General features: G+C 39.2%; 1 protein-coding gene across 3 annotated transcripts in view; it reads right to left on the bottom strand.

The window, feature by feature from the left end:
• Positions 1-676: 676 nt before the first annotated feature.
• The window catches only part of METTL24 (methyltransferase like 24), a 111,831-nt gene continuing 90,993 nt past the window's right edge, over positions 677-21,514 (bottom strand). For 2 of the 3 annotated variants that reach the window (XM_032275045.1, XM_032275046.1), the window contains one exon: positions 677-3,020. In XM_032275045.1, the coding sequence (XP_032130936.1) occupies positions 2,706-3,020 (315 nt within the window). In that variant the 3' untranslated portion in view covers positions 677-2,705. The remainder of the gene's footprint in view (positions 3,021-21,514) is intronic. The other variant, XR_004267891.1, reaches the window with a different exon arrangement.

Genomic DNA, 21,514 nt, shown 5'->3' with positions numbered 1-21,514 from the left:
GGTTGCGGTGAGCCGAGATCGCACCATTGCATTCCAGCCTGGGTAACAAGAGCGAAACTCCGTCTCAAAAAAAAAAAAAAAAAAAAAAAAAGATGAGTACACTTTCTATACTTTATATATAAAAATGTTTATATATTTCAGCATACAAAAATTTTATGAAAATAAATCTGTTATATAATCTAAACAGAATTGGGGTAAAGTTAGCTTTGCTTTGGAGACAACACCATATAAACTAACAGTATAAACAAATTTAGAGTGTGTGTGGACCCTTCTGCACATTTGAAATACCTCTGTACACTGAAATGACTAACTGCCTTTTCAGATCACACTTACTCAAGCCGGTCCTCTCAGCTCAACAACTTTTTATCAGTGGACTATGAATTTTAAAATAAAAGCCTCATGTCTATATTTTTTTAAATTATCACAACTAACTCAGAAAGTCCTGTTCTCTTTTCAACTTAAGCTAGTAAGGTCATCCTAGTCTAATATAATTTGATTTCTCAGTTGAGGAATGGCATTTTCAAACCACTTCAAGGAACACAGAGCCAACCTGGGGAATGTCGAGGATAGAAGGAAGTACAAAATTAGGAAAAGGGGTAAAGTCTAGTAATAATAAGTATTCTGCCTCCCCCAATTTTTGAACAATGTACATACAGTTTTATACTCTCTCAGCTCATAAAAATGCCAAAAATATATTTAATTGACAATAAGGTAATAATTTGGTTTTTATGCTATTTATTTGAAATAGGATTTTAGAAAATTATGCACATGTTTAATCCTGTAACTAGTAATGAGAGAGAGCATTTGAACCACTGAGAACCTAAACTTTCCACTTAATTTTTAATGTAGAAAGGCTTGGTGCTATTGAAAAACTGTCTAACTAACCTAGGAAAGTGAGACGAGGTCCTCAGACCACAATTGTGTAAGTAATGCCAACTGGAAGTAAAGAAAAATGCACTTAACATTATTAGAGATAATGTATTTTTAAAAAAAGATTTGACAGCATAGGCAAGTCTGTGGGTGGAAAATCATGCTTGAAGGCAGAAGAGGCAACAGCAAAGACGCTCAGATTCTGCTCTGTGCTTAGTTTAATAGGAAGTGAAGGGGAATTAAGGTTGAGTATGAAAAGCATCTTGAGTTGAAGTTCTTTTTTTTTCTGTGCACAAATAAATTTTATTCAGGTATGAAAAGCAAGTGTTTTTTCAAATATGTAAAATCTAAAAAGCATAGACCCATTGTATTAGTCCATTCTCACACTGCTATGAAGATGTACCTGAGACTGAGTAATTTATAAAGGAAAGAGATTTAATTGACTCACAGTTTAGCATGGCTGGGGCCTCAGGAAACTTACAGTCATGGCGGAAGGGGAAGCAAACACATTCTTCTTCACATGGCAGCAGGAAGGAGAAGAATGAGAGCCAAGTAAAGGGGGATGCCCCTTATAAAACCATCAGATCTCATGAGAACTTACTCAGTATCATGAGAATAGCATCGGGGAATGATGCAATTACCTCCCACAGGATCCCTCCCATAACACGTAGGGATTATGGGAACTACAGTTCAAGATGAAATTTGGTTAGGGACATAGCCAAACCATATCACCTGTGGACTCATAATAAAGTAATCATTAAAGGCCTTTAACTGAAGGAACAAGATGGAAAAAAGAATATGTGAGTCAAGAAAAAGGCGAAACATGCCAGTAGGAAAATCTATCTATCTATCTGTCTATCTATCTATCTATCTATCTATCTGTCTATCTATCAAGCTATCTATCTATCTACCTACCTACCTATAATGGTTAATTTTATGTGTCAACTTAACTGGACTAAAGGGTGTCCAGATCTTTAATTAAACATTATTCTAGGTGTATCTGTGAGGATATTTCTAGATGAGATTAATATTTAAATCAGTAGACTGAATAAAGCAGATTCTTCACCTCAATATGAGTGGACCTCATTCAACTGGTTGAAGGCGTGAATAGAAGCTAAGGCAGAGTAAGGAAGAATTCATTCTCTGTCTGGTTGTCTTCAAGCTGGACCATGGATCTCCTGCCTTCAGACTTGGTCTCAAACTGAAATTTACACCTTCAAGTTGAAGCTCTTAATAGTCTAGTCTCTTTAACTCAGTGACAGAATTTAATGCATTGAGTTCCCAGAAATCAGAAGTATTGCTACTTATAAAGCCACACCATGGCCTCAGCAAAGGCTGAGAAGGTATGACTGAAATCTACAAGATTGTAAAGAATATCATTGACAAGGTAAATAAGAAAAACCTTGAAAAAGGACAGTCAAATTCAAATTTAAAGCCCTACTTTAAACAGTAGGCAAAAAACTTAAAAATCTCACCAACCTAGTAAAAATGAGAAATTTATATAATTTCATTTCAATGTTGGTGAATTCATAGATTATAGATACATAGAGAATTTTAGGAGAAACTGAGATGAGTGGGGGATCATCTTCCAAGTTAAGGTGAAGGAAGAGTCTGGGAAAATGGGGGTGACTGTGTTCATTTGTTTAGCAAGTATTAACTGTACCCCTATCACATGCCAAGCACCAGGCTTCATGTACTGCAAAGACAATAACATACTCCCTGCCTCAAGCAGGGCGTGGGCTAGCAGGAGACTGGATGAGTGAACTCACGATTAGAATTGTGGACATGCTCCATTCTGCAAATATTTTCTTGCACTTTTGATGACATCCTGCATCCTATTTCCATCTTGTGTTCACCCAACTCAGAGTATAACAGCTACTTGCATTGAAAATGTCTTTCTTCAGGAATAGCTGAGGTTTAGATAAATCTTTGTAACTGTAAAAAAGCCTGAAATCCTTTTGTTCTAACTCTTTGAGAAGGCTGTACCAGAACCGCACGACACTACTGTCGCTGCCACTGACCTCAAACCCAGGCCAGTGGAGATGGATCTCAAAGATGAGCTGTCCAATCTGCTCAAGAACATCTTCCAGAATAAGATTTTCCAGAACTTTCCATTCTGCACTTTCCAGATCTGCCTTGAGAACGTCAATCTGTAACAAAGCAATCAAATGAGGTTAGCAGATTTAGTAAAACTGTCTTGATATCAGGAGTTTCACATTATAACTACCTCTGAAGGAAGCAGAATTTTTAAAATTTTGGAGTTGAGGGTGGTTTTCAAGTGGCCATTTACAACATGAATTTCTAACCTCATTCCATATTAAACGTTTTGAGTTTTTGGGTTTTGTTCTAGTTTTTAAGAGATGGAGGTCTCAATATGTTGCCTAGGCTAGTATAAAATTCTGGGTTCAAACAATCCTTCTGCCTCCGCCTCTTGAGTGGCTGGGACTACAGGTGTGAGCCTATTACGTTAATATATGTTAATATACAAATGATGAAATGCCAGGCAAAAATCACAACAGACCCTCTTGCTTTCTGCACAATGGGAATGGATACCTGAGAAGGAGAAGGTAGAGTGAATGTATCACAGACCTCTGTGCACCCCACAAACTATCTGCCACCCCAGGAAACTCAGCCAAGTCCTGACAGTAGGTGTCTACGGAAAGGAAGTGACAGATGGCCACTCTTTGCAGGGAATATCTTGCAGGCCTCATCCTCCCACCCCAACTTCATCACGACTGGATACCAAGTAAGAAGTTCTTGACTATCTGAATGTTGGACTGTAAATATATATATATATATATATATATATATATATATATATAATTCCATTATTTCTTTAAAATGTACATACCAGTATAGTGTTCTAAAACAAAAGAAGCAGCAACACCATCCTGTCTATTTAGTGAACACAAGTTCACATTCAAATGAAACAGAATAAAAGAAGAGGATTGGAAGATCAATATTTTACAATTAATGAAGTTATGAGAATCAGCTCCCTTTTTCTGCCTGTGCGAAAAATCCATTAGAACACCAGAACGCTAAACACCTTCAGAAATCAATGAAAGTTCACCTTTACCAAGTAGTTATATGTGCTTGACGCCATGCTGAGGGCTTCCCCTTGCAATCTCCATTTAATTCTCTCAACGATACTGTAAAGGTGATTCTGTGAGTATCCCTAATTAAAGTTTAGGAAATCAAACTCATTGAGGAACCCATCGCCACTCACATGGCTAGAGAGGCAGTGGTGAACTCTGAACAGAGTCTGTCTACAGAGCCTGCATTCTTAGCCCCTATATAATGTTGCCTCTTCCAATATACCCAAGAGAAAAAATGGGTAAGTCAGAGTCCCAGAGAGGTTTGCGGTTTGGAAAAGAAGGTGCTATCGGGAGAGCAAATATGGGTCAGTGAGTAAAGTGTTGTTATCAATATTGCCATCTTACATTTGCAGAGCACTTCTCAAGGGGGATAATTTTACCATATGGAGGAAAGCTGACAGCAGACATAAACTGGAATCATGGGGCAGGAGGAAATCATTGCAAAAGAGCAAAGTCTGTAGCCCCAAGATGGGACAGCAGATCCTTAAGCAACCCTTCAGGAAGCTGCTGACTGAAGTCATGAAATACCCTGCCCCAGGAAGGTGGCAATACCTTTGCTTGTTTAGAAAAAACAGATAAACACCAAGATGGAGACTGCCCATTCTCTCCCCTCTCATTGCATGTCTGTTTGATATGTTTCTCATATGAGGCTCATGTGAGGCTCCCTGTGCACAGAAACATTCTGATCTAGTTTGGATGACTGTCCTCTCCAAATACCATCTTGAAATATGATTTCCAATGTTGGAGGTGTGTCTGGTAGAAGGTGTTTGGGTCATGGGGGTGAGTCCCTCATGAATGGTTTGGTGCTGTCCTGGAGATAGCAAGTGAGTTCTAGCTCTGAGTTCACGTAAGATCTGGTTGTGTAGAAAGAGTGTGGCACCTCTGCCCCCTCTATTTTTCCCTCTCTTGCCATCTGATAGGCTGGTGCCTCTTCGCCTTCTACCATGATTGTAAGCTCCCTGAGGCCTTGCCAGGAGCAGATACCAGCACCATGATTCCTGTACAGCCTGCAGAACCATGAGCCAAGTAAGCCTCTTTGCTTTATAAATTACGCAGGCTTAGATATTTATTTATAGTAACACAAGAACAGCCTAACACATGTTCCTTGGGTGATTTCAGAGTTGAATGGAAGAGAAGGTACACAGAATTTATATATAACAGCTATAAGAAAATGGGCTTTCTCCTGATGCCTGAGACTCTGTGAGACATGGTTTCACATTCTTGCCTTGGATTGTACCTCCTGGTCCACCAAGGAAAAAGTGATGGTAATACCCCGAGAATACTGAGTGCCTTAGGAAAGACTGAGTGTCTATAAAGCAGCTTGTCAGTGCAATAGTTACAAACCAAAAGAGAAAAAGTGAAAACAAAACAAAACCTTTTTTCATGAGAGAAACCGAGCAAAGACAGATTGCATATGAACACACACCAGGTTAAAATAATTCTTGTGAATCAGACACAGTGAAATTTACCCAGGTGCAGTGGCTCATGCCTGTAATCCCAGCAGGTAGATCACTTGAGCCCAGGAGTTCAAGACAAGCCTGGACAACATAGTGAGACCTCATCTCTACAAAATGAAAATAAATAAATAAAACATTATGAATAAAGCAATTAACTCTTTCTTCCATCTCTGCTGCCCTGGCATGTACATAGCTTTGTTTAATCTTGACAGGTTTAAACAGAATACTCTAGGATTAAGGGGAATTAAGCTGCCAAAGGAAATATTTAATCAAAATTTTATAAAATTTTCCAGTTGGTAAATAAAATATCTAAAACTCAAAGCCAATTATTTGTTGTGTCAATTCACACAGCCAAGAATGTCTTAGGTTTCTTACAGATTCATGTTCACCATGGTCTTCTGTGAGTTTGCATATGTTGAATGTGAGGAATACATCAAAATATTAAAGGGACAGAGTAAAGTTCATTGGCTTTAAATTGACCTAAAAACTATATTAGTGATATTTAAGGAATATGTTTTATATATTTATTCCAAACATCTTAAAAATAAACTATCAATCAGGAGTTATAAGCAACTCAAAGGGAATCAAATCATTGGGCCAAATCTTAGCAAATACAGGCTTTCTTTGAAAATCCAATTTTCATTTATAAAGTTTTAATCTATTCCAAAGAGCAAAAAGTATTTTCAAACACAACAACACTCCCACCCTCTTTAGATTCCAGTGACTGAAAATCCCCCACTTCAATCAGAATTACATAGGTTGGTCTACATCACGCAGCCCAGCGTGGTGCCTCCCTGAGGAGCACTGAAGCTCTTCTCTGCCTTCTGACCTGGGAGTACAGGCAGCCAAAAGGCTGTGAATAAAACATGCCCTGCTCTCCCAGTGTGCTTTTTCTATTCCTCACATTTTAGAACGTCCCATTACTGCAATGGTTTTGCAAATGTGATCTCCATTATTACTGCATAATGCATCCAATATTATTCTTATTATAACGCACTAAACATTGCTGAATAGGATATGCCACTTTAAAGATTCTAATATCAGCTTTCAACAATTATGGCACTAAAAATCATACAAATGATTAGATGGGAATAATCCAGTGCCAATCCTGATACAGTTAGGATAAATCAGGTTTCTGGAGAAAAACAACTGAAGGTTAACTCCCAGAAAACTCTAGAATAAGTGAAGACATTCTTGGGTAAAAAGGTTTCAAAGAAAGTAGATGAAACAACTTATTTGGTATAATTTCCAATGTATTAAAGTGGAGCTCCTATCAAGAATTGTCACCTTTTGTTTGTACCTGAAATATCCAGTAAATTGACTTTCAGAAACCTTTTTGAAGAAATGAGAATTTTCATTTTTAACTGGCATCAGATTTACCTGATGCCATCTGGCAGCTTCCTTATCATAGGCACAAGTTCATCCCTGTGATCATTTACCCAGAACTGCAGAGATTCGAGGAAAGGGAAGGAAGAGGCATGGGTGCTTGTATCCGTTTCCAACAACTGCCATAATAAAAGACCACGGACTGGGAGGTTTAAATAACAGAATGCATTGTTTCACCGTTGTGAAGACTAGAATTCCAAGATTTAGCATCCCTCTGAGAGCCCTGAGAGAGAACGTGTTCTGTGCCGCCTGCCTGGCTTCTGGTGGCTTGCTACCAATCTTCAGCATTCCTTGGCTCCTGCATCACCTGGTCTCTGCCTTCATCTTCACACGATGTTCTCTCCATGTGTCCAAATTTCCTCTTTTTATAAGGACATCAGTCAGATTGGAATAGGGCCCACCCTCCTCCAGTATGACCTCATTTTAACTAATTATATCTGGAACAACACTATTTCCAAATAAGGTCACATTCTGAGGTACTAAGGGTTAGAATTTCAACATACTAATTTGGGTGAGACACAATTCAACTCATAACAGTGTTTAGGGTAGCTTTGGCAATAGGGCTTTTGCCATGTGTTTAGGAGCCAATTCCCAGGGCCAATGGTTAGGAAAAGCGCCCTGCTCTAGCGATCCAAGGGCCAGCAACCATCTAACACAATTACGGTTATCATTCTGACTAATGGATAAGTCCTTATATCAGCCAACACTAACAGCTCTGGTTTCCCAAGTGCCACACCCAGGACAGGTCAACAAGTTTCCAAAGCCAGTTGAAACCACCACCTGGAAGTCCCTCTACTTCATTCCTTGGTTCCTTCTTAGCAAAAACAACCAGGCCCAGTAGGGGCAGTTTGTCTTTGGTGCTCTCCCATTCCTTATATAAAAGGGTCAGATCAGGAGCTGTAGATGTGAGGATATTAACTGGTCTGAATGACTACTTAATATCCTCACATCTACAGCTCCTGTTCTGACGCTTTTCCCCTTTAAGAGGGCTCACAAACAAACTACAAAGATTCTATGACATGCTTGCCGGCCTGCAAGAGGGCAGTCATGGAAGCTGTAACACCTTTTAAGTAAAGCCTCCTTCTGGGAGTCACAAACATCACTTCCACTGCATTCCACTGGTCAAGGCAAATTCCAATCTAGCCCTTGAGGGGAGAAGTGGCATACACAGAGAGGGGAAGAGAAGTTATTCATGCCTAAATTTACAAACAATTGTCCCTAGTAATTAAAAGCAATATTACTTTATATAAATCCATAAATCAACTACAGTAGTACAGTGGACAGGAACCTTTACTGGACACAACTAATACTCCAGGAAAAATGAATAATAACGGCTTCATTCATTAGAATGTTATTAAAGATGGAATATTAATAAAACATGACATCTGTTTTTAGATTTGGTTTTACTTGACAGTTGACAGAGAACCTGGGATATTCAATGGATTAAGATGACTAACAAAGAAAAAAATAAATAGGAGAACTAAAATAAATATTTGTAAGTCTAAGTTAGATACCGTATTAGTCTGCTTGGTCTGTGTCTTAGTGTGCTTGCACCACTATAACAAGGTATCTTAGACTGAGTAATATATAAAGAACAAAAATTTATATCGTACAATTCCAAAGGCTGGGAAGGTGCTGGCAGGTTTGGTATATGGAGAGAACCTGTTCTTCTGGGAGGGCATCACCTAAGTATCCTCACCTGGCAGAAAGGATGGAAGGGGAGAAAAGGGGCAAACTCCCTCCATCAAGCCCTTTTATAAGGGCACCTAATCCCATTCATGTGGGTACAGCCCTCCTGAATCAAACGCATCCTAAAAGCCACACCTCTTAATACTGCTGCATTGGGCCAGGTGCAGTGGCTAATGCTTGTAACCCCAGCACTTTGGGAGGCTGAGGCGGGAGGATCAGTTGAGGTCAGGAGTTTAAGACCAGCCTAGCCGATGTGGCGAAACCCCATCTCTACTAAAAATACAAAAATTTGCTGGGCGTGGTGTCACACTCCTGCAATCCCAGCTACTCAGGAGGCTGAGGCAGGAGAATCGCTTGAAGCCTGGAGGCAGAGGTTACAGTGAGCCAAGACTGCGCCACTGTACTCCAGCCTGGGAGACAGAGCAAAACACCTCCTTAAAAAACAAAACAAAACAAAAGTTGCTGCATTGGGATTCAGTTTCACCAGGAATTTTGGAGGAGACAAAAACATTCAAACCAGAGCAGATTGGGTGGTTTAAACAACAGAAATTTATTTTCTCCAGCTTTGGAGGCTGGAAACCCAAGATCAAGGGTTTGGTTTCTCCTAAGTCTTCCCTCCTTGGCTTGCAGATGACTGCCTTGTCCCTGAGTCCTCTCGTGGCCTTTCTGCATGCACTCCTGGTGTCTCTACCTTTTCTTACAAGGACACTAGTCCTGTTGGATTTGGGTCCCACTTAACCTTAATCACCTCCTTTAAGGTCCTATCTCTAAATATAGTCACACTGGGAATTAGGGCTTTAATCTATAAATTTCTTCTAGGCAAAACAGATCTAAAACAAGTAATTTTGCTATGCTCTATTTAGAGGTAACCACTATCTCCATAAGTGTTTTTAGAATACATCCTTGATGCTATTATGGCAGCCTGCAGTATCTCCTCTATAGTTAATGGCTAACTCTGGTTTTAGGTAGTACAAGTGTGAGCCACCAAATTAATCGGAGGTGAGTCACAGAGACTGTAGTAGATATTATGTTCCATAGATGTAACACCATTATTTCCCATCTCACATGCTTTTCTACATATGGCCTAGACACTCCCACCTCTGAGACATGGGGTCAACCTATGTAGGACCCCAAGCCTAGAAAGGCTTTGTGCTTGATTTAATGCTCTGCTGTCACTGTCTTGAAATTCTTAACTAGTTTTAAACAAAGGGGACCCCTCATTTTTATTTTGCACTGGGCATCACAAATTATGTAGCCCATCCCCCAGAGTTGTGATGAGTTGTGAATGATTGATTGACTAACACAGTTTGATAAAAGTGATTCTAAGTGACATTCAAGCCTAGGCTGTAAAAGGTGACGCACCTTCTACCTTGCTCATGGGTATATTCATTCTTTAAAACTTTGGCCATCTAGAAAGGTATCTGACTGCCCTGAGGCTGTCCTGCTATGAGAAAATCCAAACTAGCCTTTGCAGAGAGACCAATAAAGAGGCCCTGAGTGAACAGAAAGAGAGAGAGAGAGAGAGACACCTGGGCAACCCCCAGCTGTTCCAGCCTTCATCTCAGTTCAACTGCATGAGAGACCCCGAGCAAGAAGCACCCAGCAAAGCCCTTCCCAAAACTCTGCCCCACATAAACTATGAGAGAGCATCAAAGGATCAACTGTTGGGTTAAAAAGCTAAGCTTTGGGGTTGATTGATTATGCAGTAATAGATAACTAGAACGGAGACTAAGTGCTATTTATGAATTTTTTTTTCAAAATCTAAAAGTTATTTGAATTGAATCAACTACTATATATTCCAAAGCTGTGAGTTCTAGAAATTAATATGCCTTTAACCAAAAATATTTTATTATAAAAGCAATACATTGTCATTATTTACAAATTAAAATTATAGATAAGAAAAAAGAAAAAAGAAGTAAAATACCTATAATCCAGAATTTTGACAGTTTACTTCTGAACTCCCAAATATTTTTCTTTGCCATAAACACACACAAGACAGATCATCATATAAACACACAAGACAGATTCGAACACACCTGATCATAACAAACACACACACATTTTCTACAAAATTGAAATTATCCTGTGTTTTCAAATCTGTTTTTTAACATAACAGACCATAAATATATTTCCATGTCAATAAATTTTCCTCTAAAATTTATTCTCAGGATCCCTCAGAGCTTTCAGGATCTGAAGGAGGTGATTGCAGGTCCCCAGAAGGAGGATTAGAGGTCAAGTGGATGAAGCTCAGACCTCAATTCAAGAGTAGCTCCCCTTTCATCTCCTTGATATATCTGGAATCCCTCACACATTTTCACTTGGGAAAAGAGCTCTCCTGCTTAAAAAATACGAAAGCCTCTATCAATAACTTATTTTTAACAGCTTTTGTAATAAGGTAATTTATCTAATCAATCCTCCTTCTGGTGGCCATTTAGATATTTTCCCAAGTGATTAAAGTTACAAACTGATGCGATCAACAAGTTGGGCAACCAAGTTTGTGTGTGTGTGTTCTGTTATTTTCGTAGAATAAATCCCCAAAAGCAGGATAGCAGGTGCAAAAAATGGGTATGGTTTACAACTTTTAATTGTCCTAAAGCCTTCCTGTCCCTGGCTCTTAGGACACTGAGGACAAAGCAGGTTGTGCTGCTGGGAGCTGGGAACCCAGTATAGAGAAACCATAAAAGCCTCCTCTGCTGCCACCAGCCCAGTCAGCACCCTGCTGGTTTCCTCATCCTGAAGCCACATGACACTTGGGGGCATTCCTAAAGCCCCTATGCCTCCATGTCTGAACAATTCCCTAGAGTAGACAAAAACCTGCATGTGATTTAAAGGAAGAGAAAACAATCCATTTTAACTAAATGCATGTTAAACTGCCTTTATATTACGTTTTATTTAAAATGTTTTGATAAAAATGGTTTAATTTATTGTTCTATATTAAATATTTAAAAGGATATAGATTTTTTTCCACTTGGAACATGCATATTAGAGTTTAAAACTGGCAATTACCATCAATTATGAAGACAACTGATCATTATATTAATCAAAATCCCTGACTAAGAGCCAAATCTACATAAGTAACACCAATAAAATGTCAATATTAACTATGCAGTTTATCAATCACCTAACCCAGAATGAGGGACTTTACACTCAGGCTCTAATTGACCTGAAAATTAAGTTGCTTCCCTCAATGTTTTGGGGCCAGAATCATATACTATAAGTCATTTACAGATGTCTTTTACAAAATTTCTCATTTTGTAAAACAGAATTCTGAAAGGAAGTGTGGAAATTAAGTTTTGTAATTGAGTTCCTATTTTAAGAGCTGTTATTTTTGGCCACATCATCTAATTATTTATGAATATTTTTAAAAATAGAATTATCAGACAGGCATGGTGACTCACACCTGTAATCTCAGCACTTTGAGAGGCTGAAGCGGGTAGATCACTTGAGGCCAGGAGTTCAAGACCAGCCTGGGCAACATGGCAAAATCCTGTCTCTACTAAAACTATAAAAATTAGTTGGGCATGGTGGCACGTGCCTGTAGTCCCAGCTACTTGGGAGGCTGAGGCAGGAGAATCACTTGAACCTGGAAGGCAGAGGCTGCAGTGAGCCAAAATCACACCACTGCACTCCAGCCTGGGTACAGAGCAAGACTGTCTCAAAAATAAATAAATAAAATAAATGAATAAATAAATAATTGAAGACTGGGTGCAGTGGCTTACACCTGTAATCCCAGCACTTTTGGAGGGCAAGGTGGGTGGATTGCCTGAGGTCAGGAGCTCGAGACCAGTCTGGCCAAGATGGTGAAACCCCATCTCTACTAAAAATACAAAAAAAAATAGCCAGGTATGGTGACATGTGTCTGTAATACCAGCTACTTGGGAGGCTGAGGCAGGGGAATTGCTTGAACCAGGGAGGTGGAGGTTGCAGTGAGCCAAGATTGCATCACTGCACTCCAGCCTGGGTGACAGAGTGAGACTCCGTCTCAAAAAATAAAAATAAAAAAACTCAATTATCATCAATTCCCTAACACCTTAACAAATCAATGGTCATTTTCCATATGCATTACAGTTTGAGTCAATATTCAATCACAATTTTAAAATAATTACATCAATAAAACTTCTCGCTTTTTAGTTTAATTGTGAAAAGTTGTTATTTAATAATAAAATCTATCTAGGCATTTACATGTCAAGCCTACTTCAAGAAAGACATATCTGTACCTAGAAAACTAGAAGTTAATTGCATTAGAAAAAGGATCTTGTTGTTGCAGAAAAATAGAACAAATTAATCTTCGTAAATGTGAACAAGAGTATTAAAAGTCTCTTTGAGAGCCTTAGACTTTAAACACACTAAATCAATTTCAATTATCACTGTCGACTGGCAGAAATGTAACAGTACAAGATTTTTGCTATCACTACGAATAAAAAGAGATGAGGTCTGCCCTATAGATTATGAGAAATATGAAGGGTCACTCTAAGATAATGTGGGACCAATTCTGAACTAATCATAAAATAAAATAATTTTACTTAGTAATTAGCTCACAACAATGACCTCTGCAGGGAGCAACACTCTACAAATGAATTAAAAAGGAAACGAGAAAAACATTTACAAACAGACTCTTCTTTTCTGGCCAGATATCCAGCTTGATGAAAGAATCCAATCGGAGGCTGCTGAGCAAGAAAGAATGAGTTGGGTGAGGTGATAGAATACGCAGCCCCAGAAACCCAAGTCAGGGACAGATGATGGGTGAGCTGGTGACCAACCAAAATATCAGGAGTCAGCAGGGTGATTCCTGGGCAACAGCAAAGAACCAAGCAGGAACCAAGCAGCACAAATATAGGCAAGGCCAAGGCGGTAGCAAGGGACCTGACCAAGGGCAGAGTCAGGCAGAAGGGCAATGGCAGAACCACGGACAGCTCCAGGCAGCCGCTTTTACGCCTTCATTTCTACCCTACTTCCCTGGGCAGCTGAAAACAAATCTCTGACCTTAAGATCAGAATCCAATGCCTTAAAGTTATACCACCTGTTTAACTTTTTTGCAACTATTTCTGGAAGAAGATGGAACATAAAACTCAGACATTTATACATGATTCCTAAATGAATAGATGTATAAACAAATAACCAAGTAAACAGCCAAGTAAAATGTTCTTCAGGAAGACATGTTCTTGGGGTTCAGTAGGAGAATCTTTGCCCTTAGATGGTGGGACTGGGTCAACCCCAGAGCATGCTGGGGCCAGCAATGTGATTTAGGCCACAAAAAACACAGCCCCAATGCAAAAAGCAAGCACTAATTTAGAGGGACACAAAAGAAACTCATTTGGTGTTTAGTTTTTGCTTGTGTTTTAAGCGTATCCTAGAATATAAGTGAGAAGAAACTAAAATAAAGAATCAGCAGTGAGTGGGGTCAAGTGTTAGAAGCCAGAAATGAGAGAAGATGAAAGAACATTAAGAAGTCTTGGGATGTGAGTGCACACACATATGTGCATACATACACGCAACACACACACACATGACTAAAGAATGCAGCTTTGAAAAAAATATATACAGGAAATTATTTTTGCCACTGAGCCTAACCTCAACTCAGACTTTAGTGTCACCCCATACTAATCAATCTCAAAGTCTCAACATTCCCTCCTGGGTCATATAAGATATGAGTCTCGGTGCTACAGTTAACCCCAGCACAAAAGCTCACACTAGACCTGTCAGAGTCACCTTGATGTCCTCCATTTCTGAGCCCCATGCAGAGTTCTAGCGAAGTAGGTAGCATGGTCACTCTTGTGTTGATTGATTGATGCCCTCAACTGGGCTGTAAGTTCCTTCATGCCAGGAATCTAACCTCTCTTTGGGTATCAAGTTCCTATCAAAGGTCCTGGCTCACAGCAGGTGCAAGATCCTATCAGATGAGTGCCAGCTATTCTGCCTCTGTAACATCCTCCCCCTGGCCTTTCACCCTCCACCTCCAGGATCACCTTGCTTCAGAACTCACTGATGGAAAGAGAGGAGACAAGAGAGGTCAAGGTTTGGAAGTTAGGAATGACAGTAGTTATCAATTCCATTGTTCCACGGGGCACACATGTTGTGTTACAGTCTTGATTTTCAACTCTTTACGCACACGACACTTAGCTAAATGTAATTCTTTGCTATTCTGCAAAATGCCACTAACCTTCCTGCCCCTGTTTCTTTATTCATGTCACTTCCTTTATGTGGAACACCAGAATTTCTGCTGGTCATCTCCCCCTCTGTCTGCATACAGGGCACCACAACGGCCCTTCAAGTACAGGCTGCATTTCATCAAGAAATTTGAATTGTTGGGTTTTTCTAAAACTCTTAGGATCTAGTGCAGGGACAATAATCTGAAAAAGGATGACTTACCATAAGTTCTAATAGGATGTAGAAATAGATACAAATTGGTTTTATCTTATGGAATATTTCATTAGCATTAAACTACAAGGCTCTCATCTCAAATACATTTTCTAGTTAAATGAGATCAACACTGAAATAAGGAAATGAATAATATCAATATGTAATTCTCCAAATGGCATTCAGTTTTTTATTTTGTTGTAGGTGTGTACAAGGAAGTGAATTGTTCAGACAGGCATCGGAATGTTTAGGAAAGCCGCTGAGATGCTGTTCTGTACAGCAGAGGATTGCCACATGTGGCCATTTCAATTTTAATTAATTCATTAAAATTAAATCAAATTAAAATTACAGTTTCTCTGCCACATTTCAAGTGCTCAGTAGCCACATATTGCAAGTGGTTACCATACTAAACAGTGCAGCCACAGGACATCTACATTACCACACAAAGTTCTATTGGATCGTGCTACTCAGAGGATCACACACAGCAGCATCACTGGGAGGGCTCCTAAAAAACACAGTTTCTCACTCACTCAATAGATCTGAAGTGGGGCCTAAGTACTTGTGTTTCTAATAAGAGCCCAGCTGCCAGTGATGCTGCTGTACAATGAACGCACTTTGAGAATCACTGGCCTTGGCTGATGACATGAGGTGAGATTTTCACAGTATGTGTGCACAACACTCTCAGCCTCAGCCCATGATCAGATGCAGAAAATATCCACATACTTGTAATCTTTGGCCTTGGAAGGTATAGGATAGTTTCCTAACCAGCTGCTTTCTTAATTATGCTGGAATTTCCTAAACACATGCCTAGGTTTCAGCAAGGCTTATGGCTCTGGAACTGTATGCAAAAAAAAATTGTGTCTGTGCATATAAGCACTTTTCTAAGAACAATGCAGTGGCTGAGGGCCTTGACTCACAGGCAGGTTGTTAGCCTCTGAGTGATTCAGAAGAAAACAACAGGGCCCATATCATCCATATCACTGGGCTGCGTTGAGGCTAAATAAGAAATGCATGTGAAGCGCCATGCACAGTACCTAACACAGAGTACGAGTGCCATCAGTGTTAGCTGTTATTATTTTCACCCATTCTCCACGAGGTCCATAATCCAAAAAATATTAAGATTGTCTATCAAAATGTGCCTTCTGTGAATCACAGCAGCTATATTTTGGGAGGTGGCTCAGAGGTGCAGGAAATATACAGAGGTATCTCAAACATGATTGCCAAAGCCATCTATATACAGTATATTAACAGATGAAATTGAAAACAATTTCTTCAACTGCATTTTCATCTGACAAGAGGCAAAGAGGTATGTATTCCTTATGCCTCATGCTGGACTATATTCCTGATATTTATTTATTTTTGAATACCTAGCCTCTAGCACATTGCTCAAAAATATTTGATAGATGGATGTGTGGGTGGGTGAATGAATGGATGTGTGGACAAACAAACCAGATGGAGAGGTAGATGGGTGGATGGGGGATAGTTGGCTGGTTAAATGGACCACACAGATTCTAGGTTATGGAAGATTAGAGCCAGTAGGAACTTTGTGAAAATCTGGTCCAACTCTTTATTTAACAGATAAAGCCAAATGATATACTCAAGATCACAAAATAATTATTGGTACAGAGATTTCACATCCCAAACATCATTCCTGTGTTCTGACTCTTAGATGCATTTACACACACACACACACACACACACACACACACACACACACACACCACGGCCTTGAGGCAAGTCTACAATTCTAAGCCTTCATTTTGCTCAGAACTTAAGGAGTAGCTAGGTAACCTTAAAGACAGCCACAATATTTTAGAAAGAAGCACAGTCCCTTTTTTCCCCAATATCTTTTGGAGGGTAATAATCCATCTCTGCCAAGAATCTTTCTGCACCATAAGTGCCCAGAAAAGCACAATCTGGTATGTTCTAAATTTACTTCTGATCAATACCAGTTTGCACATTAATACAAATGCAGATCCTATGAAATGTACTGACGAATGCATTTTATAAAATAAAGAAAATAGCAACATATACTCTAGTTTAAAGGCAAATATAGGATGGCAGGGCAGTTGCTTGCCCATGTATCCATTCTTCCTTCTTCTTCAACAACAAAACCCTGACTTCTAGCTGACCTCAATGCTGTCTGGACAATAGACCATATTTTCTAGTCTCTTTATAACTGTTTGGCCATGTAACTAAAATCTGAGAAATAAGGTATAAGTGAAAGTGTCATGTGGGATTTCTAGAAAGTTTCCTTACAGAAAAAGGCTATATTTAGTACTTCCTCCATCATTTCAATTGGAGTGAGCAGCTCCAGCAGCAATACTGACCCATAAGAAGAAGGATTAGATGCTAGGGGTGGAGGTGGAGACAGCTAGATGGAGCTTGGGTTCTTGATGACTGTGGAGTTTCCATACAAGATTTGTACTACTTCCAGACTTCTTTTATGTAAAAGGAGGAAGAAAAATTTTCTTTTTTATTCCTTTCCTCCACTACTACTACTACTACTACTTCTTCTTCTTCTTCTTCTTCTTCTTCTTCTTCTTCTTCCTCCTCCTCCTCCTCCTCCTCCTCCTCCTCCTTTTTCTTCTTCTTCTTCCTCTTCCCATCCCCTCCCCCTCCCCCTCCCTCCCCCTCCTTCTCCTTCGTCGACAGGGTCTTGCTCTGTTACCCAGGCTGGAGTATGCTGGTACAGTCACGGCTCACTGCAATATCAAGCTACTGAACTCAAGCAATCCTCCTACCTCAGCCTCCTGAGTAGCCAGGACTACAGGTCCATACAACCACACCAGGTTCTTTTTAAAAATATTTTTGTAGAGATGGGGTCTTATTATATTGCCCAAGCTGGTTGTGAACTCCCAGCCTCAAGCCCTCCTCCCATCTCAACCTCCCAAAATGCTGCAATTACAGGTATGAGCCACTGTGCCTGGCAGGAAGACAACGTTTCTGTTATCTATAATGCAACTCAACCTAATCTGAAATACATTCTACATATTCTTGTATTCTCGGCTACTTATAGAGTGATATCCAAGTTGGAAACATTAATGGGAGTTCAAAGCTTTTGTGAAGAAGTGGTTGGTGGATGTGCAGTAGACCAACAATCTGTGTCTTTTGAAGGTTAAAGTTCCCACCTAAACATCTACTATTCTTATTTAGCACTGCCAAATTGGTAAGCAACTTTCTAATTCTGGGATCTCTACTCTTTGACTAGATTCCCTACATCCTTCCTTCTTGCCTCCTCCTCTTTTGCTCCAGGATCATGGCAGTTCTCCTGCGACAGTTCACATGACCACCACACTGCACTGCCCCTCCTCTCTTACTCTTGAAACTACAACGCATAGCAAAATTGGATTGCAAAATCATACCTGGTCACTTCCTTCAGTCTGAAAAATCTCAGCTTGAGGCAGCATGTTCACAAAGTTAGGTCTCTTTTTATCTATTCTATACATTTGAAATTCTAGAATATACTTAAGAAGCCAGACATTGACATTATTTTGACGAGCCAATGGTTCTTAATGAAGGCATAGATTATTTTCTTGAAGAAACAGAGCAAAATGTAATCAGGAGCTCAAGTAGAACAAGAAAATTAAAATATCCTTAGTCTCATAATGCTCCCATAGTAACATTCACTTTAGACAATTTTAAGTTAAATGTGTCAAGTCTTTAACCTGAAAAAAAAAAGATGTAAATTATAACTGAGGGAGATCCAGATTTTGTGGGGCTTAAAGCTTATTTAACTTGAGGGATCCTGTTTTTTAAAATATAAAATTAAAATATCTAATATGAAATTAAGTGAAGATCTTGGAAGGAGCCTGTGGCCTATGCAAGTGACAGGCCCCAAAGCTTGAGTTTCACTAAATTTATGGTAAAGTCACCTCTGCTTATAATCAACAAATATATACAAGGCCCAGTCTAAGAGAAAAGGAAGGATTAAGTGAAAGCAAACTATAAACAGATGTATGGCTAAAGGCCAGAAAATAAGAAAAGAAAAACCTGCAAGAAAAAGTTCAAGCAGTACAAGTTTTGAACTTCCTGTTAAATTTATGTAGCAATTAGAATGAGAGGGGAAAAACAAAGAAGGATCAGTACCTATCACTTACTCATATCACCTGTATAATAACCAAACAAATATACCAGATATCAGATATAGAATAGATCTAAACATTTCATCTTAATAAAAATGCTTCGACAATTTACTTGCAAAAATAACCATTCGTAGGCTCTCACTAGATATTGTTGAAAAGTTCCTAACATTTGCTTTGGATGCACCATTCCACAGACACGATGTTTATCTGTTTATCTTGTATCTACTGATAATGTCACAACCAATAGCTAACTTTAATTAAGCACTTGCTCTGTGTCCAGCTGTATTAGGCTATTTTTGTGTCCAGCTGTATTAGGTTATAAAGAAATACCTGAGGCTAGTAATTTATAAAGAAGGGGTTTATTTTGGCTCACAGTTCTGCCGGTTGTACAAGCATGCCACAGGCGTCTATTTCTGTGAGGACCTCAGGAAGCTTACAATCATGGTGGAAGGTGAAAGGGGAGCAGGCATGTCAAATGGCAAGAGAGGGAACAAGAGAGAGCAAGGGGGTAGACCTCCGACTATTTTAAACAACCAGATCTTGCATGAGCTCAGTGAGAACTCACTCACTATTTCAAGGACAGTGCCAAGACATTCATTAGGGATCCACCCCCGTGATCCAAACACCTCACACCAGGTCCCACCTCCAACATTGAGGATTACATTTCAACATTAGATTTGGAGGGGACAAACATCCAAATCATGTAACCGACCAGTCAGCATGCTAAACAGCAGATGGAATGCCTCAATCCATCTTCAGACAAGCAAATAAAATAGGCCCTTTTGTTATCCTCATGTTACAGATGGGAAAACTCTGGCTGTATGACCTAGAAAGGGTTGAAGCCAAGACCAATACCAAACAGTGTCCCTACAAACCTGAGATTCAGAGAGATTAAACAATCCACCAGGATCACACATATCTGTTAAGTAGTGGAATTGGGTTCTAACTGGGCCTGACTTCAAAACAGGGGTTCTTGCAGTATGTTCTTAACATCCCCACAATCTTGAAGGATCCAAGCACAAAATACAACAGTATTGAGGGTTTATAACTTAACAGTTCCTTTGATAAAAATGACTGACAGGAGAAAAGCAAGTGTGGAGTATTTATTAATCTGAGTTTTTGTTGAATTTCTAGCATGTGTATGGCCCACTTGCTGCCATTCCTGGGGATGAGCAGCAGAAATCCAGCCTGGCTGCAAACAAGGCACACACATTTCAGCAGTCGTAGCTCATTACATCATCAGAACTAATGCCCCTCTCCCACCTCCTTGTTCTATGTATCTTTTATTAGAGTAATGACATTGCCATTCATATTAACTTCATAGGCTCTGTATGACCAAATGGGATAATTTGGGGCTGGGACATTTTCTTTGCCATCTCATGTTTTATGAAATTCCATATAAATTAATATAATTACATAATAAGAGAGCCACCATTTGCATCTGTAGAACCTGGAATAACTGCCACAAAGCCCCTCCCTGTTCTGCTACAATAGGGGTTTCTTCCCTCTCACTGATCCCCTTCCAAACCTAAAATAAATTGTGCTATTCTCTTTCATACTTAAATTCAGGATTAGATCTAATTTTAAGAGGCCAGGTCTATAGCCCACATCATATTGCATGTTAAAGTGTCAAAAAGAAAATTATTTGAGACCCTATATACCAAGAAACAAACATATGATATCCCAACCTCACCCCACGCCTCTCCGTTCCTTAGGAAGGGACAATAATTTGGGAAACTGTTTCTGTTTAAGATATAGTCATTGTTAAAAATCATAAAAGTAACAATGATACAAACAAGAAGAAAAACGTTGTCCAAAATCCCAGTCCCAAGAGGAAATATCTATCAACTTTTGGTTATATTTCTTGCAGTATTTTATCTACTTTAGAAAATATTAATAGTTGAGATCAAAGTAGACATAATTCTAAAATCTGTTTCTGGTGAGTTCTTTGTTGTTGTTTTCCCCTTTAATAGGGCATCTTTTTTTTTAATACTCATGAACAGCTCCCTTATATTTCAGAAAAAGATCATTTCAAAATTTTGAATTCAGCGTTTCATTGATGACTACAAACAGCCTAAGGTTCTCTTGGGCATAATTCAGTAGGCTGTCCTGGGACTTTTTGATCACATAGTAGTAAAAATGTGCCCACACAATTTAACCTATATAGAGTTATGATAAAAAATGAGAGCTGACCTTCCTGAAAAAATATTGTGGTCATCGTACTTTTAGGCTAATACGAATTTCGGAAGAAGTTGGGTTTTTTTTTTTTTCATGTTTCACAACATCCACTGTTTCACACTTGGCAATTTTGAATTGTAGAAGCAGGAAAGATTGCAAATTCAAAAGGAAGGAAGGGATGGAGAAGTGGAGGAGTGAGTCATCTAAATAGTCATATGATGGTAAAAGCCTCATTGTTTGACAAGAAGGAGGCAGAAGAAGAGGATATAAAGGAAAAGAACAAGGAAGAGGAGTGTTCTACAGGACTCCTGATTGAGATTTCTCCTCCCTGACTGCCCTCAGTCTCACAACAGAGAAAAGAGTAGGATGGCTGTCTAATAGTTAAAATAAAAAGACA

The sequence above is a fragment of the Sapajus apella genome, unplaced genomic scaffold, assembly GCF_009761245.1.
Source record: "Sapajus apella isolate SASKATOON/1434 unplaced genomic scaffold, GSC_monkey_1.0 scaffold6, whole genome shotgun sequence".
Taxonomy (NCBI): domain Eukaryota; kingdom Metazoa; phylum Chordata; class Mammalia; order Primates; family Cebidae; genus Sapajus; species Sapajus apella.
The sequence above is the reverse complement of the archived record's forward strand: the minus strand, read 5'-3'. Positions and strand labels throughout refer to the sequence as shown.